We start from the raw sequence: 20109 nt of genomic DNA, 5'->3' as shown, positions 1-20109 counted from the left end.
GCAAGAAGGAAGCGTGAATGCATCCAAGTCTGCGGGATCCAGGTTACTCGCACTCAGCGCGTGTGTCCAGCGCTGGTGCAGGAGGCACCAGGCTGCCCGATCTCCCACTTCCCAGGTGCCCATGGCCCAAGCAGGCAGGAAGCTGCCAGGATTCCCTTCCTGGCTCCTCCTCGACCCCGGCGCTCTCCCTTCTGTCTGTGTGAGACTGTTGTCCTCACCCACCCTTGCCAGCCGTCCTGACCCTCAGCATCTCCCCTCCCGTGACTGATTTTCTCACTGTTTGCTCGTCTTACATTATCCCCACTTCTCTTGCGGTCCTGGCTTCTCCGGTCTCTTCCAGTGATTGCTGTAGGATGGAGGAAGCAGGTAGAGGGATAGGCCATCTTCTTCACCCATCAGCTTCCTCAGAGTCGGGGGGGATAGTGAGTTGTGGCTGAGGCTAGGCATCCACCTCTACCCTCTTTCCTCTAGGACAAGGGTTCTCAGCTAGGCCTGGACCATTAGGAAGAGCACCACCTGGGAGCTGGTAGGAGGCCAGCTTCCAGGTCACTCTGACGCAGGTCAGTGTGAATGCCACCATTCTGGATCTGTCCCTGCTGTCCTGCCTGAGGTCAGCAGGTGAGCAGAGGAGAAAGCTGCCTCTTCATCCTCTTCCTCCACACACCTTCACGACATGACCGTCTGCCACAGTGCGCACTCACAGGGATGCACGCTCATACTGATGGCGAGGCCTGCACACACGCTCTTGCCCACCTAGCTCCCGAGTTTCCTAAATCATTCAGTTTACAGGTTTGGTTCTCACAGATGCTAAGGTGGGGAACAGCGGTCCAAACACAGCTTGTGGGAGTTTGGCCATGATAGGTTGGCTATACAGGATGCCTTCCACTGATCGCCCGTCCTGTCCCCTGAGGGCACTGTTTTCATAGTATGAGCATCTGGAACATAAAGCAGCAGATGTGAGCAGCATTGGCCCGGAAGAGCAGGCTTCCTGGACACTTGGGCGTCTCTGCACAGTCAAGGGCCATTTTCTGCCCCTTGTCGTTATTTGATTTACCCTCAGAACCAGGAAGTTGGTGAGGCCAACTACCCAAGACTTCTGTGCAGGATACGTGAGAATTTCCTGTGTGATCTATCCTGGAGGCTGGGCTGTGTCTTGGGCAGCAGAACCCATGAACATGAAAAGAGTGGGGTCCTTCGTACGCCTGTTTGGGGCGCTCTCTGGGACCATTTGAGTCCTGGAAGTGATGCAGCCAGGAGCAGCTTGGGTCTCCATGCCCCTTGTGACAGCGCCACCTGTCACGTTGTTCCAAGCAGTGTCTGCAGGCCACCATCACTCCAGAGGGACAAACTGTTGGTCCACTCTTCCTTCCAAGTGCCTGTGTGTCTTTGAGAACAGGAAAGATTCGCAAAGCAGTTTTTCAGGAGATGATCATTTTAGTGAAGCCTGAGGTCAGAGACTAGCTCTGAACTAGAGACTCAGAAATGTCTGCCATTAAATACTGTGCTGGCCCGATGTAAGTCTCTTCCTAGCTGGAGACAGCAGGGATGCTTTCGCTGTTTGCTTGGCAACACCTGTGTTGCAAGGATGGCATTGGTCCCTGCTGGGGTCTGTTCTGATCCACACAAGAATCTGTGGTCTCCTTTTGCCTCGAGCTAAGGAAACACAATGTACCTGGAGCCCACTTGAAACCACCAGGTGAGATGCGCTGCCTGGAGCCCTGGAAGAGCCCCAGGGCCCCTGAGAGTCCAGAACCGCATCTTCGGAAATAAGCCTAGCCGTTCTCCATTGGTGAGGATGGTCCCCACTTGACACCTGATTGTGGCTCAGGTGTCTACGGGACTCACCTAATTTAATTCACGGATTCTGGGGTTTGCTTTTGGCTGCTTTGATTTTAAGAGTGTCCTCTGGTGCCCAGCAGATTCTTACCAAAAGATGTATTTGGATTTTTCAGCCTTCGGACAAGGAGATGTTCAGCCATTCAGCGACCAGCCTGACAACAGATGCTCTGGCTAGCAGTGAACAGAACGGGGTGCTCACCAATGGCGACGGTAAGCTCTGCAGAGATACCCCCGTGAAAGTACTCGCTTTCAAATAAGGTAGCTCACGGGGCTGATGATGACTCAGTAGGTAAGAGCCCTGCTGCTCTTCCAGAGGACTTGAGTTTGATTCCCAGCACCCACATGGCAGCTCACCACCGTCCAGTACTGCAGTTCCCGGGGATCCAATGCCCTCCCTCCTCTGGCCTCCCCACAGGCACCAGACATGCAAGTGATGCACAGACATGCATGCAGGCAGAACTCCCAGACATGTGAAATAGAGATTTTTCTTTTAAGTAAGAGAAACAGGTAGCTCAGAGACTGAGGAGTCTATCCTAGCCCAGTCATTATGATTGCTAGTTTTAGCCAGAAGTCACATTTGCATAATGACATGTGATGCCTGGTTGTTGGCAGCTGGGTGCCAGGAGCCCTGTTAGAAGTGTGTAGTGTCGTTTACTCTGGCCTTGAGAGCTTGCTACGCCTCGCTGCTCTCGTTACTCCCCCACTGACAGGAGGCACTGAGTCCCCAGTTTAAAAGTGAGAGGACGCCAGCCCACGGCGGCTGCATCCACTGACCACAGACCTGGAGTGCAGCAAACTCGTTAACTGTCAAGGTCACAAGGACGAGCAGATGTAAGATCCAGGTGTCTGCAGGCCTGCCTACACTTCCCGCTGGGGGCTGATGGGGAGACTTCTTGCCTTCTGCAGCCTCCTGTGTCCTTCATCTGTGGCTTCTCACTGAACCTTTGAATCTCCCACTGGCCTTCCTCTCCCACTCTTTAGACCACCGTGTGGTCTCTTGGGCTTGTCTGGGTAACCCAGGTTTCTCTACCCATGATCAAGGTCAGCTGATCTCACACACACACACACACACACACACACACACACACACACACACACACACACACACACACGAAGTTGCTGTATGATACAGCATGAAGTTTCCATAGACTGGGATGTGGGCATCTTTGGGAAGCCAAATCTTTGTTACACAGCCATTAATAACGTGGCCAAGGTTTAATTATCACAGAGCTTGGGGATCTGTAACTTGAGCTGGGTAGCATGATTGTAGGGCAGGCACGCAGCACTCTGGGTACCACCCATCCCTCTGACACACTGTACACTGCCTGACAGTGGAGGGGCAACAATCGCTTCCTTCCTTAGTACTGGGCATTCACCCGAGGCAAGGCATCTTCTTCCCCCTTTATGAAGGAGACTCGGGGGTTCTCAGTCACGGCACCCAAGTCTGCAGGTGCCCGTGCCCCTGTGTGTTCTGAGACCAGGTAACTAGAGCCACAGCGGAGCCCTCCTGCAGGATTAGAAGGGGCTGGAACTCTGGCACTGTTGAATCCAGAGGATTAAGGACACGTTATTGTCCCGCACGTTTCTCTTTTTTCTTCTTCTTCCTAACAGTTTAATATTTTACATCTCCATCCATGGATATAATGTATGTTGATCACGTCCACCCTCTTTGCCCTCACACACTCCTGCTGATCCCCTTCCTCTTCCCATATGCCCCCCTTTCCTGTTCGGTTTTCTTGGTTTGCTGTTGTTGGGTTTTGTGTTGTGTGGTTTGGATGCAGGGCCTCAGGAGCCCCTCCCAGCTGGTACACTGTCGCTAATTTCCCTGCGGTGAGGTCCACCTGGGTAAGAACTTATCGTTTTGATGTGAGCATCCTGAGAGAAGAATTCTGTTCCCGCTCACCTGTGGGTCTCTACCTGACTAAACAGTCCCTGGCATCTAGCCAACACTCAAAAGTCACATGATAAGGACTGCCAGGCATCAGGGTTACCATTTTAGAGGCTGTCCAAGGACACCCTGGTTGGACTTCCTACGTGAGGCAAGGATGCGGGCCGAGGTGCGGTGGAAAGGAGGCACGGTGTGTCTGGGCCCTCTGTGATACTGGCCCGTCACTGCTGCTCAGCTCTGTTATGTCTGCTGAATGAAAGTGGCCTGTGGCGTGGGGTGGGCATGGGAAGAGCGCCTAGTCCCTCCCTCCATACAGGCAGGAACCGATTGGACGAGGGCGGCATGTGCCCCATTTTTAGTATTTCGCAGCCCCGCGGGTTGTCAACTCTGTTTGTTTTCTGTGCTGGAGGTGGGACCCAGGGCCTTGGGTATGCCGGGCAAGCACTCTACATCTGGGTTGCAGCCGCGGCCCTCACTTCACTTTTTCTTTTGAGATAAGTTACCCAAGCTGGTCTTGAACTCAGCCTTCCTGCCCCAGCCTCTGTAAACGGTAGGCCCCGCCTGGATTGTCATTTTAATCCTGTGTACTGGCAAGCCCTCTGCCTACATGGGTTTCGGCAGGAGTAACAGTAAGTAATGAAAGGAACCATGAGTCAAAGTATAGCCCACATCATTCATTAAATCTTGCGCTGGGAAAGATACAAGGGATAGCCTCCCTTTAAACGTAATGGGATGAGAATCTGCATTGACGTCACAGTTTGTAGCTGAGCATCGGGTGAAAATGGCCTTGATGGTCTATCACAGTGGTCTGCTGCACCGGTTAGTAAGGGGTGGTCTTCCTCTGCTGCTCATACCCCTCCCCCTTCAGTTCTTTCAGAAGACAGCACCTTGACTTGCATGCAGCATTATGAGGAAGTTCAGACCTCGGCTTCAGATCTTCTGGACTCCCAGGACAGCACCGGAAAGCCCAGGAGTCATCAGAGCCGGGAGCTGCCCAGGATCCCCCCTGAGAACGCCGTGGACGCAATGCTCACAGCCAGGGCTGTGGACGGGGACTCGGGGCCCGGAGTGGAGGGGCCCTACGAGGTGCTCAAGGATAGCTCCTCCCAGGAGAACATGGTGGAGGACTGCCTGTATGAAACTGTGAAGGAGATCAAGGAGGTGACAGACAAAGGGCAGGCTGGCAAGTCCAAGTCCACCTCCGCCTTGAAGGAGCTTCAGGGGCCCCACACAGAGGGCAAAGCCGACTTTGCTGAATATGCCTCCGTGGACAGAAACAAAAAGTGCCGCCAGAGCATCAACGCCGAGAGCATTCTGGGAACTTCCAGTGACCTGGAAGAGGAAGCCCCACCACCTGTCCCAGTCAAACTTCTAGATGAGAACGCGAACCTTCCCGAGAAGGGAGAGAAGGGGGCAGAAGGGCAAGCTCCAGAGGAGACCAGTGGACACCGCAAGGTGGGCTTTGTCCTGATGAGCAGGTTACCGGGTCCTGGGAAACCTACATACTCCTAGCGGGTCCGTGAACCGGTGAGAAGGGACACAGTCTAGTGTGAGCTGTGCTTGGCCTTGCCACCTCTGAGTCTTAAGATGCTGAAGATGGACGTTTTCAAAACCTTCCTCTCTCAGCAGCTCATGTGGATAGTTTCCAGAGTTTATATTACATGTAATTAGACCAATATTATTGTCTTCATTTTTGAAGACTAAGAACTAAATGGGCAAGATTCTTTGCCGTACATCCTCCCTCTTCTCTGTGTGGCTTCTTTGGGCAGCATGGTAACCTGGAGCCTTTCAGAATCCCACAATTCAAAGCTATACAGAGAGTCCAGATGTGCTCCTGCTTACAACTTATTGTGTCTATTTTCCTCTAAATCGACTCACAGCTCTTATTTTTCACTAGTTTCTATGCAATATTTTGAAGTCATTTCTAAAAGTTGAGTCAGCAGAGGTCTAAAATCCATCAGCAGTCCACAGCCTGTGGTACATGTGTCTCATAGCATCTGAGCCACACCGAGCCTCACATTGGGTGTCAAAATGCCCTCACCGTTAAGAAGGCCCCTCTGCTTCAGTCAGCTAAGATAGATTCCTGTTATCTACACAGAAAAATGCCAAGTTATCTTCTGGCCATAGCTTCACCTCCAGCCCTTTGCAGGGATCAGGAACCGAACTGGTGATGCTCATCCTTCCTATGGCTACACTGGTCATGTTATGAAGTCATTCTTAGCACTATTCTGAATTTGTTTCAACTCTTTACGTTATCTTCTGAAATTGGCTGTTACAGGTACCTTAAAAGTATTTGCAAACATGTCCATAAACTGCAGTACAGTCTTGAGTTTCCACCCTTCGTATAACCAAAGACAGGAAAACCAGTGTAAGCTCACACTGCCTAAACTAGCTAAAGGTTCTTATTATTAAACGTGTGAACCCTAAAAGGGTTGGTTTTCTATTGTTAATAAGCAATTCTCTAGGTTTGACATAAAAAACTGGAAACCCACATCTAAGGGTCAAATTATCCCTTCATGTCATAAAAGTAAGTAATCCCCTTCCGTACAAACAATCCCAATTTTAAGTGAATTAAGAATTTAAAATGTTTGATATTCTAAAGAGATTTTATGAGCATCTACTACATGTCATATGGCCTTCTAGATGTTATACACCAGTGACCAAAATATAAATGAATGAAAATCCAGGTCATGTGGAATTTATGCTTTAATGAGGAAGAGATAGACACAATCCAGTTCAAAGGGAAAAAATAAGTAAGGAAGATTGGGAGTAAGTGGGGTGGGGGTAGAGTTGTTGGCTTCCACCTCACCGTGAAGGTAATCCCAACAAGAGTCTAGGGAGTGGCTGGGAAAGCTGTCCAGGTGGTCTTCAGGCACGGTGCAGTTTGGTCTCTGGGAAACCCCTAAGCTCGATCGGCGGCTGGTGTGTGAGGGAGGGCTGGGGTAGCGCAGGGATGGGCAAGGATGAGATCAGTTTCCGACAGGTACCAGGGTGTGGATGTATGGCCTGGGCTCAACGTCTGAACGAAACCAGTGGGATGCAGCGGTATAATGTATGCTCTGAAAGCCTCCCCTGTGCTAATAACCAGAGCTAGAGGAGCCCCAGTTAGGACAGAGGTAGCAGAAGTGATAAGAGGGGCTAGCCAGAGCTGAGAGCTGAGGACTGGCACAGACTGTGGGCACAGGGAACCACCCTGAACCAAGACAGAGTATCTCAGGCGGCAGGAGCTGGAGCAAGCTAGAGCTCGGGACTGGCCCCAATGGTGACACACCTCAGGGCAGCTGGGGAGATGAGTGGGCCGAGAGGGAAGGAAAGGACTGGGTTCACACGGTTTAGAATGAGCGGCAGAACTGTGTGTAAGCACATGGGACTGCATGAGTGAATACTAGGGCCAGAAGAGTCCCAAGAACAGGAATCTGGGGATGGGGGAACAGTGGGAGAAACCAAAATAAGAACAAATGGAAGGGGGGCAGGAGTTACTGGAGACTGAGTAAAGAAAGTATTTGAAGAGGAAGGAGAGAGCTCAGTTCACACAGGACAAGTCATCGTTCCAATGTGGCCATCATTTGGGACCAGATGGACAGTTCCTCAGACCATGGAGGTAGAAACGCAGCCGAAATGGGTTCGAAGAGGAAAGGAACCTGAGGCTTTGTTGTATGACAGTGAGGAAAAGATAGAAGTACAGTTGTTTGTTTGGTGTCTAGCATGTTTACGTGTCGGTGGAGATGACCCCACCAAGGGAGAAAATCTGGTGCTGTAGACAAAATAGGAGAGGGGTAGAACAGCACTCACACGCAGTGTGAGAGGACAGGACGCAGTGTGAAGGAGGGACGGCTGAGAGCAGGCCATGGCAAGCACGTTCACGTGTGGTAGGTAACCCGTTGGGGACAGAAGGACACCAGGGCTGCTAGGGGTGGGGTAGAGTATTTGCCCCTCTCGGTTTTCTCAGAGAATCCAGAAGTGAGGCCGTCCCGTCCGTCAGTGACTGAGGTGGTGCTGTGGTGGGCAGGTGAGGATGGGGGGGGGGGCATTGGAGAAAGAGGAGAAGATGCCAAGTAAATGGGCCTGCGAGGAAGAGCAGATGCGGAGTATCTTAGTGGAGTGGCCTAAGACACGGAGGCACTGTGAGGGCCCGCCCACCGGCTCAGCAGCAGGGAAGGGACCTGAGTAATACTTGGTAAAGCAGGAAAGAGATGCCGCAGGGGAAATGGAAAGACAGTTGCATCACAACTAAATGTTGATGAACTGTTGGAATCCGGAATTAAAAAGGAGAGTTGGAAGGAGGAATGCAGGTCTGAAGGGATTTCTAGGAGCTGGGGTGGTGGAGGACAGAGAGGGCCCAGGTAACTAAAGGCTGGGTGCAGTGAAGAGACACTGGGAGGTGGCGGAGCATGCTGTCAGTGTGGGGGAGGGGGTTTGGATGGATGTGGTTTTGTTGGACTCAAGAATTAGGATAAGAAGTGTATTAGAATTAGTTAATAAGCCAGAGCCTAAGTCATAGAAGAACTGGGAACAAAATCGCTGAGAAACAAGGCCAGGGCAGGTTGTGACATCTGTGGGCATCCCTCCTGGTGACCCCAGCAGGCTGGCTCTCCGATGGGACATGCTGGATGTTGTATAAAAGGGCTAGCTTTATTATTACCGTCCCCCACCTCAATCAGCCCTCCCTTGGTGGTGATTAGGAACCAAATCCGTGGTTTTGAAAATCACTGGCTTGTTTCCACCTGCACACTGGAGTATTAGAAGACCTTGCATAGCAGTGATGTGGCTGGACAGCCCGAGTGTGCCAACAGCTGATACAAGAGACACATAATTGCCCATAGTCTGTAGAGATCACTTGAAAGCGTTGGTATAGACATGGGCGTGTATACGCAGAAGGCAGGTTAAACTATCAGCTTCAACCTGCTTTACTTTGGTTTGCATTTTTTTTTTTTAACAGAGATTTAGTTCCTTGTCATACAAGTCTCGGGAAGAAGATCCTACTCTTACCGAAGAGGAGGTAAATTTCAATTCTTTTCAAATAACAAAAAAAAAATCTTTAGAAAATATAGACATCAAGGGGCTGGAAAGATGGTTCAGCAGTTAAGAGCACGGACTGCTCTTGCAGAGTTCAGTTACCACAGCCCAGGCTGGGCAGCTCGCCACCACCTCTCTCACCAGCTCCAGGGGAGTCCAGTGCCTCCCAATGTCTCTGATATCCACAGGCACCTGCACTCACGCGCACACGCGCGCGCACACACACACACACACACACACACACACACACACACACAACCCTGCACAGTCACAGTTATTCACAAACATAGTCTCAGCACTCAAGAGACTGGAGCTGGAGGATATTTGGTTCAATGCAAGCCTGGACTGCAAAAATAGACCTCCCACCCACCCACCCACCAAAAAGGAAAAATAAATAGTGCTTCTTCCCAAGGATAAAGGTATCCTGACTGCATCCCTTGTTTGAAAGAACTGACAGGCTCCCAAGCTTCTGCTTCAGTGTCGGTGTCAGGGTTGAGATGTTGCTTTCCCACGGGAAGGAACATGAGAGGTGGTGAGTCAGGAGAACGGCAGGGTGAGTAGGTTAGCAGGCTGAAGGATGCCAGGCAGGAGGAAGTGTTGGATGAACATGAAGAGGAGAGAGAACAAGAAGAAGAAGGAGAGGGAGTTTAGTCAACAGCTAGGGGGCTACACTAGAAGGAAATCCCAAAGTTGAGATGGGTGGGAACAGGGAATTTGATCCTGTCTAAAAGACGGGAAATGTCTCTGTGAGGAATGTTGGATGCTGGTCGCTTCTGGAAAGATGAATTAGGCTAAAGCTGACATCACTTGAAGTAACCAGTGAAAACAGATGGTGAATGTGCAAGAACCAGGGTAAAAATTGGGACTTTTAGTGGTGCCTTCGAAATGTGGAAGCCACGATCATGCGACACGTCGAGCTAGGTTCAGACAGAGCACCAGACCCCGTCCCTACTCTTGCTGCCCAAGGCTGGAGTGGCATGCCCAGTGTGGGCACCTGGTCCTGCGGAGACCCACACACAGAGCCAGGGAGTTCTGGAGTGCAGGGCTGGAAGATGAAGAGTCTCAGAGTTCAAGACATACTTTCTTCAGATGATACTGCCTCAGCTCCTACAAGTTCCTTTTCCTAAGGAAGGGAAACGTTCTTCTATCTGTCTCCACAAGGCAAAACCTAGGAGTCATGTCTGATCCCCATTGCCTCCCCCTCCCAGGGCAGCCAATTGCCAAGGCCCTTCAGGGGTCTCCCTCCTTCAGTCTCACACTCCACCTCTGGAGTGCCCCTCACTGGCCCATGCAGTCCCCTCCTACTCTGTCTTACTCCATGGCCTCCCTCTCCTGGGTTTTCTACCAATCACAGTGGTTCCATCTGGTCCCGTGAGAAACCCACAAAACTGGGTTTATAGGGTTGATCAAGTATGAGTGATGTACAGAAGACAGTTTGATTACTCCCTAGTGACATACTTAGAATTAATATTGATGACAATGGTAACTCGGGGGTGGGAGGTATTCATGTGTGCCATGTAGTAGCTCCTCACCAAGAAGGGGAGGAGGAGGTCACAGCTTTCGGGCAGCATATTCATCTCTTTATTCCACAGATCTCGGCGATGTATTCCTCGGTGAATAAACCCGGACAGTCAGCACACAAACCCGGACCAGCTCTGAAAGGGCCGGAGTTGACCTGCCACTCCAAGCAGGGGCCCCCTCAGAGGTCATCATCTTCCTGTAATGACCTCTATGCCACTGTGAAAGACTTCGAGAAATCTCCCAACAGCATCAGCACACTTCTCCCTGCAAGGAGGCCCAGTGGGGAGCCAGAGCCTGACTATGAAGCCATACAGACTCTAAACAGAGAGGAAGAAAAGGTCCCTCTGGAGAGCAATGGCCACCTTGTCCCCAAGGAGAATGACTACGAGAGCATTGGGGACTTGCAGCAGTGCAGAGACGTCACCAGGCTCTAGAGACCCAGAATGCAGTCCTGAAGAGCCAGTGATCAGTGCCCACCCGGGACAGCTCTGCCCGAAGTGATGTCAGTCTCATGTTGCTCTGGTTAACCGAGATCAAGTACAGGTTCACGGCTGTTCCTCAGCTTCCGAAACCGTAAGGGATAGCTCCACCTGTCAGGGCAGGACCTCATGCTCACAAGAAACCCTGAGTACCTGGGGCCTCGGCATCCCACAGAGGAAGCCTGGCTGTCAGGGGAAGCTCCACCCACCGATGATGCAATTCCTTCAGCCTGGAATCCCGCCCTGCGGACCAGCCAGGGTTTTCTCCCTCACTCTCCTTTTCTCCGACTGCTCCTAGTGCTAAAATACCTGGTGTTTCACCCACTGAAACCACCCACCCCCCACGTCTTTGGTTCATTCCAAGGACGGTCTCCCACAGGCTTGGCGCTGGCCCTCAGCTAGATGTTAGGATGGTGAGAAGCTGGCCGCTGGTTCCCATTAGACCGCCCTCTTCCCAGACCTGCCCGGTTGGTCCCCAGGCATCTGGACTGTGCGGGCTACTAGGTCTGGGTGGGTGTCCCTGGAATCTCTGGGGTCCTTGCTCCTGGTTTTGACCCTGCAAGCCTTTTCACAAGGTACTTGAGGGACTTTAGACACTTTTTCTATTTTTTTCTGTTCCAAACCTTCCCCCACAGCGTTCAGAAATTTGTCAGAGCCTTCTGGGAATTTCCAGTGATGACTACGGTACCTCTGGAGCTGTGTAAGCCCAGGGCTCTTCCTTCCAAGCAGAGGCTCAGTGCTCATGCTGGGACCAGGCCACGTGTGCGGATGGCAGCCCTGGTGTCTATCCCTAAAGGGCTGTGGACACGAATTTGTGTTTCCAGTGATCTCTGCTGCCCATGTGTGTGACTTTCCTGTTATCCGATGGTAATCTAAGAGTAAAATGTAAACATTTATTTTATTATATAAATTTATAAGATGTTTTATGTTTCATGCCTAATTTCTAGAAAGTGCCAGAAAATATATATTAACTATTTTGATTTTATGTACAATGATTTATACTCTCAATTTGAAAGGACACCATAAAGCACATAAGCTAGATAATTATGAGCGGCTTTTTGTCCTTTCTCTAACAAAGTAATACAACATTGAAGACCTGTAACCACTCAGCTTTCCAAACGGTACTGGGAGCTCCAGATCCAAAACATCCAGACCACTGGTGGCGAAAATGCGGTGTCAGTGGTTGTGATGGACACCACTGAAACAGTCAGTGTTAAAAACAGAACAAAATCCGACTCAGGAACTTTGAACTTCCTGAATGTATCCGACCTTCATTCAAGGCCGATGGCACCTTTAAGAACACCGGTAGTGGTGCCCACCGGGGGTGGTGTCCACAGTGCAGCACTTGACAGTGCAAATTGCCTGTTAGGCTTTTTTTTTTCCTTCCTTCATTTAACAAAAACCAGGGGCTGAAGTAGTTCTGATGAAAAGTTCAGCCTGCTTTGAATTTAGTCATCTCTACATCTTCCAAGGCCAACATGGGAAACCGTGCTCACTTCTCATTTCAAAAGGAGCCTAGCCCAAGTGCAGACAGGAAGCCTTCCTGCCCTGATACAGACCAAGAGGGAGGCCCTTCCCCCCACTGCCGTGACATCTGACTCCAGTGACTTATTGATCGTGCTGTTTTCCCTTCTTGTGACAGCGAGTGTGACTGAGGGGGTGAAGTGAGCGGCTTGTGGCCTGTGTTCCCATCCTGCATTCATAAACTTTCTGTCGCTGCTCTGTACCACGCTTGCAGGACTGCAAACTCAACTCTCTTAGGTGGTGTCCGTCAGCCCAATCCACCCGTGATGATGCCACACAGATAAAAGCATAACCACTGCCGATCAGAAGGTCACGAGCAGGGGACTGCCAGCCCAGGAGCAGCAGAGGGCAAGGATTTTCCACAAACACTGACTTCCACCGCTATGTATGAATGAGTTGATCCAGTCGTCTCTCGGGCCACAAGTGTCTCCTTAGCACACGGTGCTACCCATGACACAGGGCTTGTGCTTGCCACAGCACCATTCTTCACAGGCACCTTACGGCTCAGAAGTTTGATTGTGTTTTATACAAAGTCTTAACTTAGCAGAGAAGCTGCTGTGGTCTGTATGTATAAAACTCTTTAGAGACAAATTCATTATCAATAATCATGTCATCTTGAAATCTCGTCTTCAGAATGTCCCCAGAGTTTTCAAATATATATGCAAAATAGTCATAAAATATGCACTCTCCTGGTTTGAGAACCATGAATAAGTTGTGACAGATCGTATCTTAAGTGTGCTTTACAAGGAACTGGAAGGCCCTCGACACAAGTTCCGAAAGAATAAGCAATCGCTGTGAGGACTGGGGGAAGAGCGGGCAAGGGCATCAGCTTGGCTCAGCTGAGCGTCGGGTACATAATTAGTGTATATTGATTGGTGTCTCATCATTGTCTGACTTGATTATCCAGGGCTTTTTCGTTTTGTTTTGTTGTAATTTTTTACTCTTTTACTTGGTTCAAAATCTGTGTTCCTGTCTGAGCTGGACAGATCCTGTGCTCTGTTTTAAAGTCTTAACTTAAATATTACAGAGTTTAAATGTGTGACGGTAATAATCAAAGCAGACGGCCCTGTTTACAGAAACATTCACCGCTGGTACCCACAGTGTGTGTCTGATCACACCCAGCTTATGGGAAATTATCTACAAAGAGAAAACTAAATCATAAGATCTCTTTCTCTAAATCAGAATTATAATTCTATTTAGCAGTAGTTATTTCTTTTTCTTTAAATACTTTTAAAAGTCTGAGGAAAGCATTTTATACTGCTTCACATACTTCCCAAAAGTAAAACATAAGAAAGCATAGACTGTCTTATGTGAAATGTTTAAGAAATTCTAAAAGAAGGTCATTTTTATAATCAGGTTGGCTGCATATTTTTACTTGTCCTTATCTAAATCATATCACTAAGTCTCTAAAATAATACCAATAATCTTTGTGAGAAAGAGGTTCATGGTTGTTCTACAGTAAATTCAGCAGAATTGGATTCTCCCACAGTAAATTCGAATTGAGTGCTAAATAACAATAGGCCATCGACACAGAACTAAAATCTCACCAGCATGCCAGAGTACTTCTACTTGATTTTCACCGATATAATTAGAACATCCCCGCCTTCACCAGTCATGAACTGTATGTACACACACACGTGTATGTATGTACATATGTATGTATTCTGTGTTGCTGGCTCTGGCACTAATTAGGCTGTGTTCTATTGTATGTTTGGTAAGTTTATCGTACCAGTGTGATGAGCTTGTGTCAGAGCAGCAGAATTCAAAGAAACTCTTCTCCATCCGTTTCATCTGGTAATTATGGGACGCCTTCCTGGGCTGCTTCCACTTAGCTTTCCCAATGAATACATTCAGATTTTCATTCTCCCGGTTGGCAAACAATGCTGTCTGAAGATGCCTTTGTTATACTTGGGACTCAATGCATATTCAGTCTGAGAAAAGACTGTAAACAGGTGTACTGCTCTGTGTGTGTCAAGGAAGAGAGAAAGCCAAAAGCAACAAGAGAAGCCCTGAGCCAGGCTGCAGGCAAGGTGGCCACCCAGGTGCCAAGGCCAGTGATCACATGGGGGATCTATTTTATTCCTTGTCCAAACCCAAGCACTTGCAGCAGGAGAGACAAAGCCTGACTTGTGACCGTGCAGCATCTGATTCCAGACTGAAGCAGGATTTTGTAAATGGGTAGATGACACTGATCCCAATGCTCCTTGTGGTAGAGAATAGGAATCCCTGTGATCTCAGGGTGCCATTCTTCAGAAAGGGTTGGTTTCTGGTACACAGACAGCTTAGAGCTGGCTGCCAGAGCCACAGTCTGTATTGAGGGTTATTTCCTGGAAACCCTAACAGGTATATTATACTGTGCCAAGGGAGCATTGACCGTGTAATGCTGGGGACTGGAGAGATGGCTCAGTGGTTAAGAGCATTGGTTGCTCTTCCAGAGGACCCGGGTTCAAGTTCTAGCATCCACGTGGCAGCTCACAACTGTCTCTAACTCCGGTTCCAGGGGATCTGATGCCCTCATACAGACAGACCTGCAGGCAAAACACCAATGTATATAAAGTAAAAATAAGCAAGTTATTTTAAAAAATAAAAGAAAGTGTAATGTTGGATGTTAGTGAGTAACTGATGTGAAAATAGGAACATGTCTGGACAGAATCAAATGTGGATTTATTTACAGTGGCCTCTGCATCCTTCCTTTCTGGGGCCCTATCTTCCTCAGGGCATTATTCCTGACAGAGCATCAAACAAGCTGACAACACTCTATACTACAAGTATTTCACTTAAAGAACCCAGGAAAGTTATTTTTATCTGGAATTAGGAAATAAAATGTTAAAAATCATGGTCCAAAAGAGAAAGAACACCTGTATAGTTTTTGTAATCCTAGTTTTGCTCATTTTCAAGTCTTTTGTGTTTTTATTTTTTACAAATTACCTCTAAATATTTTTATTTTATTGTTTTTCAAGTTCTTTCATTTTACTGAGAAATATTCAGATTCTTAATATCAGATAAAATTGGAAGTACAATTTTGTTTAAAAGATAATATTAAAGATCATTCCATTTAATATTCATCTATCCTAATACAGACTTCTTCCTTGGATTGTCACTGATATTCTGTAGGTTTTAAGATATAGGAGCTGGGCGTGGTAATTCATGCCTGTATTCCTATAATTTGGGAGAGTGGGCTAGAAGGTCTTGGGTTCAAGGCTAACCTGGGTTACATGGCAAGACCCTGTTTCTAAATAAACTCTTCTAGTTATCTCGTCACCTTATATGTAGGTTGATGACTGTCCCTCCTCAGACTCCTCTGTTAAATGGTCACAGGAAAATGCTGTCATCTGTTAAATAATCATGCCGCATTTACATGCCTTCTGTTTTCCGGGCGAGTTTGAAATACAGCCTGATAAGTACACTATCATAAGTAGGGTTTGTATTTCTCATTCAATCACTTTCCCTCGTAAGGATGGTTAACTGTAACATGTCTCTTGGGTCCCACACCAGTTCGAAGGTACTCCTCTTACTCAAGTACAGTACAAAATAATTCAAGACCCAGAGCACTCACCAGCTGTCTGCAGATCTTTGTAACTGTCTGATCATCCAGTTCATGGAGGAGTGAAGAGTTGGTTTTCAAAAGTAAAATACTAAAACTTTGGTTTTATATGTTCAAAACTATCCATACTGCCTCAGAATCCTACACTTCTTCCCTAACTCTGATGGTTTAGAGGCAGAAGCACTAGGGTGTGAAGTTGTGTTTCTTTCCACCTCACTTTGCTTGCTCCTGCACAGATGGCCTTCTGTCCATTTGTCCATCTATCTGAGGACCCCTTCCCCACCAATGGATTCTCCCCAGCTCCCCCTCTGTGCCATCTCTGCAGGATGTCCTCTCTCTCCCAGCACCCATCACTAGCCAGTGCGAAACCACTGACTGTGGCTCTGGAATGACCACCTCTAATTTCCTGTTTCTTAGGCTCCAAGAAAAGGCTGCTGCTGACTTTGTCCATTCCTGACCCAGCTCCATGTAGAACCCACTGGTGAACCTGACGTGACATTCCCCATCACTTAGGCCTTTTCCATTTTGTAATGTAGGCTTCTGTTGCTCTATTTCTCTTTTCTCCCCTGAAGTCAGTCTAGAATATCAATTCCTCCATGCTACTCCACAGAGGGCTGCCAGCTACCCAGGAGGATTGTGAAAGCATTCATAGTGTTTACCTAGCAGAGATGCTACATGAAAAGTTCCTGGAACGTTGAGTCTGGGGCTCCAATCATTCCATGTATTTTTAGTATTTTTTTAAATATCAAATATACATTTAACTCTGAAGGGGGACAAAAAATAAACTTAGAACTAAGTGTTGTGAGTAGCTTCCTGATTCTGTTTGTCTCTCAAAAATATCCAATCCCCGTTCCCCACCTGCCACTTGGAATCTCTTAAGGCAGTGGTTCTCAGCCTTCCTAATGCTGGGACCCTTTAATACAGTTCTTCATGTTGTGGTGACCCCAACCATACAGTTATGTTGTTGCTACTTTGTAACTTTGCTACTGTTATGAATCGTAATATAAATATCTGACATGCAGGATATCAGATATACACCCCCAAATGGGTCATGACCCACAGGTTGAGAACCAATGTCTTAAGATGTGAATCATAAATGTGTATAAATGAGGACAATTCACTCAAACGTTAAACTTGTTCTTTAGATATTTTCTTTGTAACTCAAGAGTAAGCCGAGTGTGTGGATAATGTGTGTGGTCATTAAAGCTGCAATCTGTAACCAGGAGAAGCAGTCTTTCTTTCAAGGGTATTTTTTTAAGACTTCAGCTGTTTCCGAAGATCCACTCCTGGATAGAAGAACAAAACTCCCAGAGCCTTTCTAGCAGAACACAGCATCTGTCTGCCATCATCCCAGGTGTTGCTTCTTGCCTACCATGTTCCAACAATTTGTGGGGAGCAGGGAGAACAGTTTAAAAATTTCTTGGAAAAGTGACTTAATGTGTTGAGTTAAATCCTCCAGTTTAGTTTAAAGAGAATTACTGGTTTTGAAGACAAGAGCACAGGGCTGTGGTCTCTGTTCCATCATCAACTTTACCACGTGACCTCAAGCAAACGATTGAACTTCTCTGAGCCTCGCTTTCTCCATATGACAAGATGGGGAGAATGATAATCAACCATTGCCTACCTCACAGGGGTGTTTGGAGGACAAGTAAGATACTGTAGATAAGTATGAATGCTTTGGCCTCCTTGAAAGGTGCTATACAAATTAAGGTTGCATTGTTTTTAATGATCCAGTTCATTGTATTTAGGATTAGATAATAGCAATACTTTTTGTCATGTTTCAATTTAAGCATATTTCTACTCCTCTGGCCAGATCCCGAGTTTTCATTCAGTAATGGTACCTAAGGAACTGACACGGGTGTTTGTTTTCTGTCTCTGATGGTAATATGTCAATTCTGAATAGTCATAAAGGCTGCAGTTTAACTCGTGATGTCTTCTAGTTTACATGTAACGAACCTTATTCAAGTTGTATATTAAAAGTATAATTACTTGTAAATAACAGGTACGTTGTAATTAAAGGCACTTATAAACTTGTCTTTGTTCTTTTTAAATTGTAATAAAGGTCAATTTTATATAAAAGCTTGTTAAAATTCATTTGATATTTAGAAAGGTCAAAAATGGCTAATTCATATGCTCTTAGTACATACCATATAAGGATGCTAGCCATCAGCTACCACCATAGCCAAAAGGAGACTGTGCCTGATGGTCAGACCAAAGAACGCTGTGGTTAGGGCCAGATCTCTGCAGGAAAAGCATCTCTGTTTGAGCCCAGCTCCGGCTGACTCCAGGGAGTTGCTGGACAGTGTAGCTGTCGGGATTAGAGGGTGGAGCCTACCGAGAACTTTACCCTGGAGACTAAATGAGATCTTGAGCATAGCACCTGTGTTTGGCAATTGCTAATAGGCTTCACAAGAAGCCTGAGCAATTTAGGGTGGCATTGGGCACCTGTGCCAGGCAGGCCTGTAAAGATTTGCCCCAGGCCAAGAGGAAACATAGCTTGTCTGAAGAAGGAAGGCTTAGTGCCTGGGACTTCCACTCAGTGTGTAGCCTTGAATGCTTGACTGGCCTCTCCTGATCAAGACTGGCCCTCGGACTGAAATGTGAAACAGTGGGGTTTTTCCTTAACTCTGTAGGCCCAACACCATTCCACCTGTGAAAGCTCAGCACTAGGGAAAGCTTTTTGTGAATCCTTAAGTCCCTGAACCTACCTGGACCGCCTGGGGAACCGGAGTCTCAAGCTCATTGATGTTCTGTCACCTAGGGAACAGGGCAGACTGCAGGTCCACCAGAAGCAGCCTGCCAATCTCCACATTCAGCAAAGGGAAAGAGAAGGCTGACACCTAATTAAAGCCAATGGAACACATTCCACTCATTGTCATTTAAAAAAAAGGATCATTCACTGACGTACTTAACACGAATGATCAGCTCTTATTCTGTGCGTTTACTCAGACCTCAGTGTGCACGAGCTTATCCTCCTGATTTCTTTGTTCATCCTGGAGGATTATTAATCAGAATCTTAAGGCTGGACTTCAGGTTGTGTGGAGCCAACTGTGGACCAGGAGTCACATCTGTCCCCAAGACATCTCCATCTGTATGTCCCAATGTCATCTCCAAATGTCATTCTGGAGCAGAATCATCTTTCTCGGCTGCCCCATTTGCCCTTTGGGACACATTTTAGATCGAAGTATCCCCTGTAACATACTGCTGTGGAACTCAAAAAGTGCTACATTGGTGTTTGCTCGGGCTCAGATTCTCCCGCTGTTCTCTCCTCCACAGTTCAGTGAGCTTGGCTTGGACTGGTGTCTAGCAAGCCTTGGGGTTTTGTAATTGGGATGTGCCCCTCCTAAAAACTGCTCGGTGGCTGTGAATCTCTGGAGAAATGGCAGGGGACCAAGACAGAGATGTTCTCCAAGTTAGACCAGCCCAAAGTGCCAGTGAAGTCGGGAAGGAAGAGCATCTGACATGGAAAGAAACTGCCTCACCACCTGACAGAACGGGCACACAGACGCCCAACAGACAGCTTTTCCATGCCCAGGCCCAAAAGGAAAAAAATAATAAATCCTCATAATATCAAAGTAGGAAAAGAAAAGAAAAACCAAAGAAACCTCAGAAAAGCCACTTAACTAACTCATCTACACTGTGTGGTAAGTGCTGAAGCCACCAACCGAAGGCCAGCAGCTCACCGGAGCTCATAGCCTCATGGCCTTGGAGCCTACCTTTAAATGGTTGGCATGCATGTTTAAATCCCCAGGGTTTTCAGTATCCCATCCCCACAGCAGATGAGAGTCTCACCTCTGTGAACAGGTCAGAGCTGGTGTGAGACCACAGGGGTAAGCCAGCAGAAGAGCAATCCAGGTGTGCAGCTCTGCCGGTGCCGAAGCCAGGGCTTCAAGCCAGCTAAGCAAACCTAGGTCTTCCCAGGCCTTCAACACCAATCAGAGCTGGGCCCTCCGGCCAGGTCCCCGATGTCTCCCTCTCTGGTCCAGCCCCATCCTATGGCTCTCTAGGGTGCTCCAGACAACCTTCCACAGTGTCAGCAGAATTCTCCTCCACCAAGCCAGCCTGCTTATGTCACAAGAGGTGACAGATGACTCAATAAGATCACTATGAAGGCCCTGCTGTTTCCAGATGCGGTTCCAGATACTGGGGACATGGTTCCACCCGAGGCGGCCTGGCAATCCCAATAGACAGTACACGTTTAGTACAGAAGTCGAATGCTGACCCCTAAGAAGGAGGAGGACACAGTCTGCCCACACTGTCATTTTCTCTTTTAATAAAAAAAAATTATCAGTCTAACT

At 47.9% G+C, this 20109-nt stretch overlaps 1 protein-coding gene and 1 long non-coding RNA gene across 8 annotated transcripts in view; one reads left to right on the top strand and one right to left on the bottom strand.

Annotated features, from left to right (window-relative positions):
* Positions 1–17890, top strand: part of Pag1 (phosphoprotein membrane anchor with glycosphingolipid microdomains 1) — a 147210-nt gene extending 129320 nt beyond the window's left edge. For all 6 annotated transcript variants that reach the window (XM_076563799.1, XM_076563800.1, XM_015996574.3 and 3 more), the window contains 4 exons: positions 1953–2049; positions 4596–5182; positions 8667–8726; positions 10336–17890. In XM_076563799.1, coding sequence (XP_076419914.1) covers positions 1953–2049; positions 4596–5182; positions 8667–8726; positions 10336–10698 — 1107 coding nt within the window. In that variant the 3' untranslated portion in view covers positions 10699–17890. The remainder of the gene's footprint in view (positions 1–1952; positions 2050–4595; positions 5183–8666; positions 8727–10335) is intronic.
* On the bottom strand, positions 11341–19837 carry LOC121827144 (uncharacterized). Of its 2 annotated transcripts, none has more exons than XR_006069244.2 (2): positions 19604–19837; positions 11341–11615 (listed from the first exon to the last, which is right to left on the bottom strand). It is a non-coding gene; the product is annotated as an uncharacterized LOC121827144 (long non-coding RNA). The 2 variants fall into 2 exon arrangements; XR_013048959.1 differs by lacking the exon at positions 19604–19837 and adding an exon at positions 13997–19575.
* Between the last annotated feature and the right edge of the window lie 272 nt (positions 19838–20109).

This window comes from Peromyscus maniculatus, chromosome 2 (genome assembly GCF_049852395.1).
Source record: "Peromyscus maniculatus bairdii isolate BWxNUB_F1_BW_parent chromosome 2, HU_Pman_BW_mat_3.1, whole genome shotgun sequence".
Lineage (NCBI taxonomy): Eukaryota > Metazoa > Chordata > Mammalia > Rodentia > Cricetidae > Peromyscus > Peromyscus maniculatus.
The sequence above is the reverse complement of the archived record's forward strand: the minus strand, read 5'-3'. Positions and strand labels throughout refer to the sequence as shown.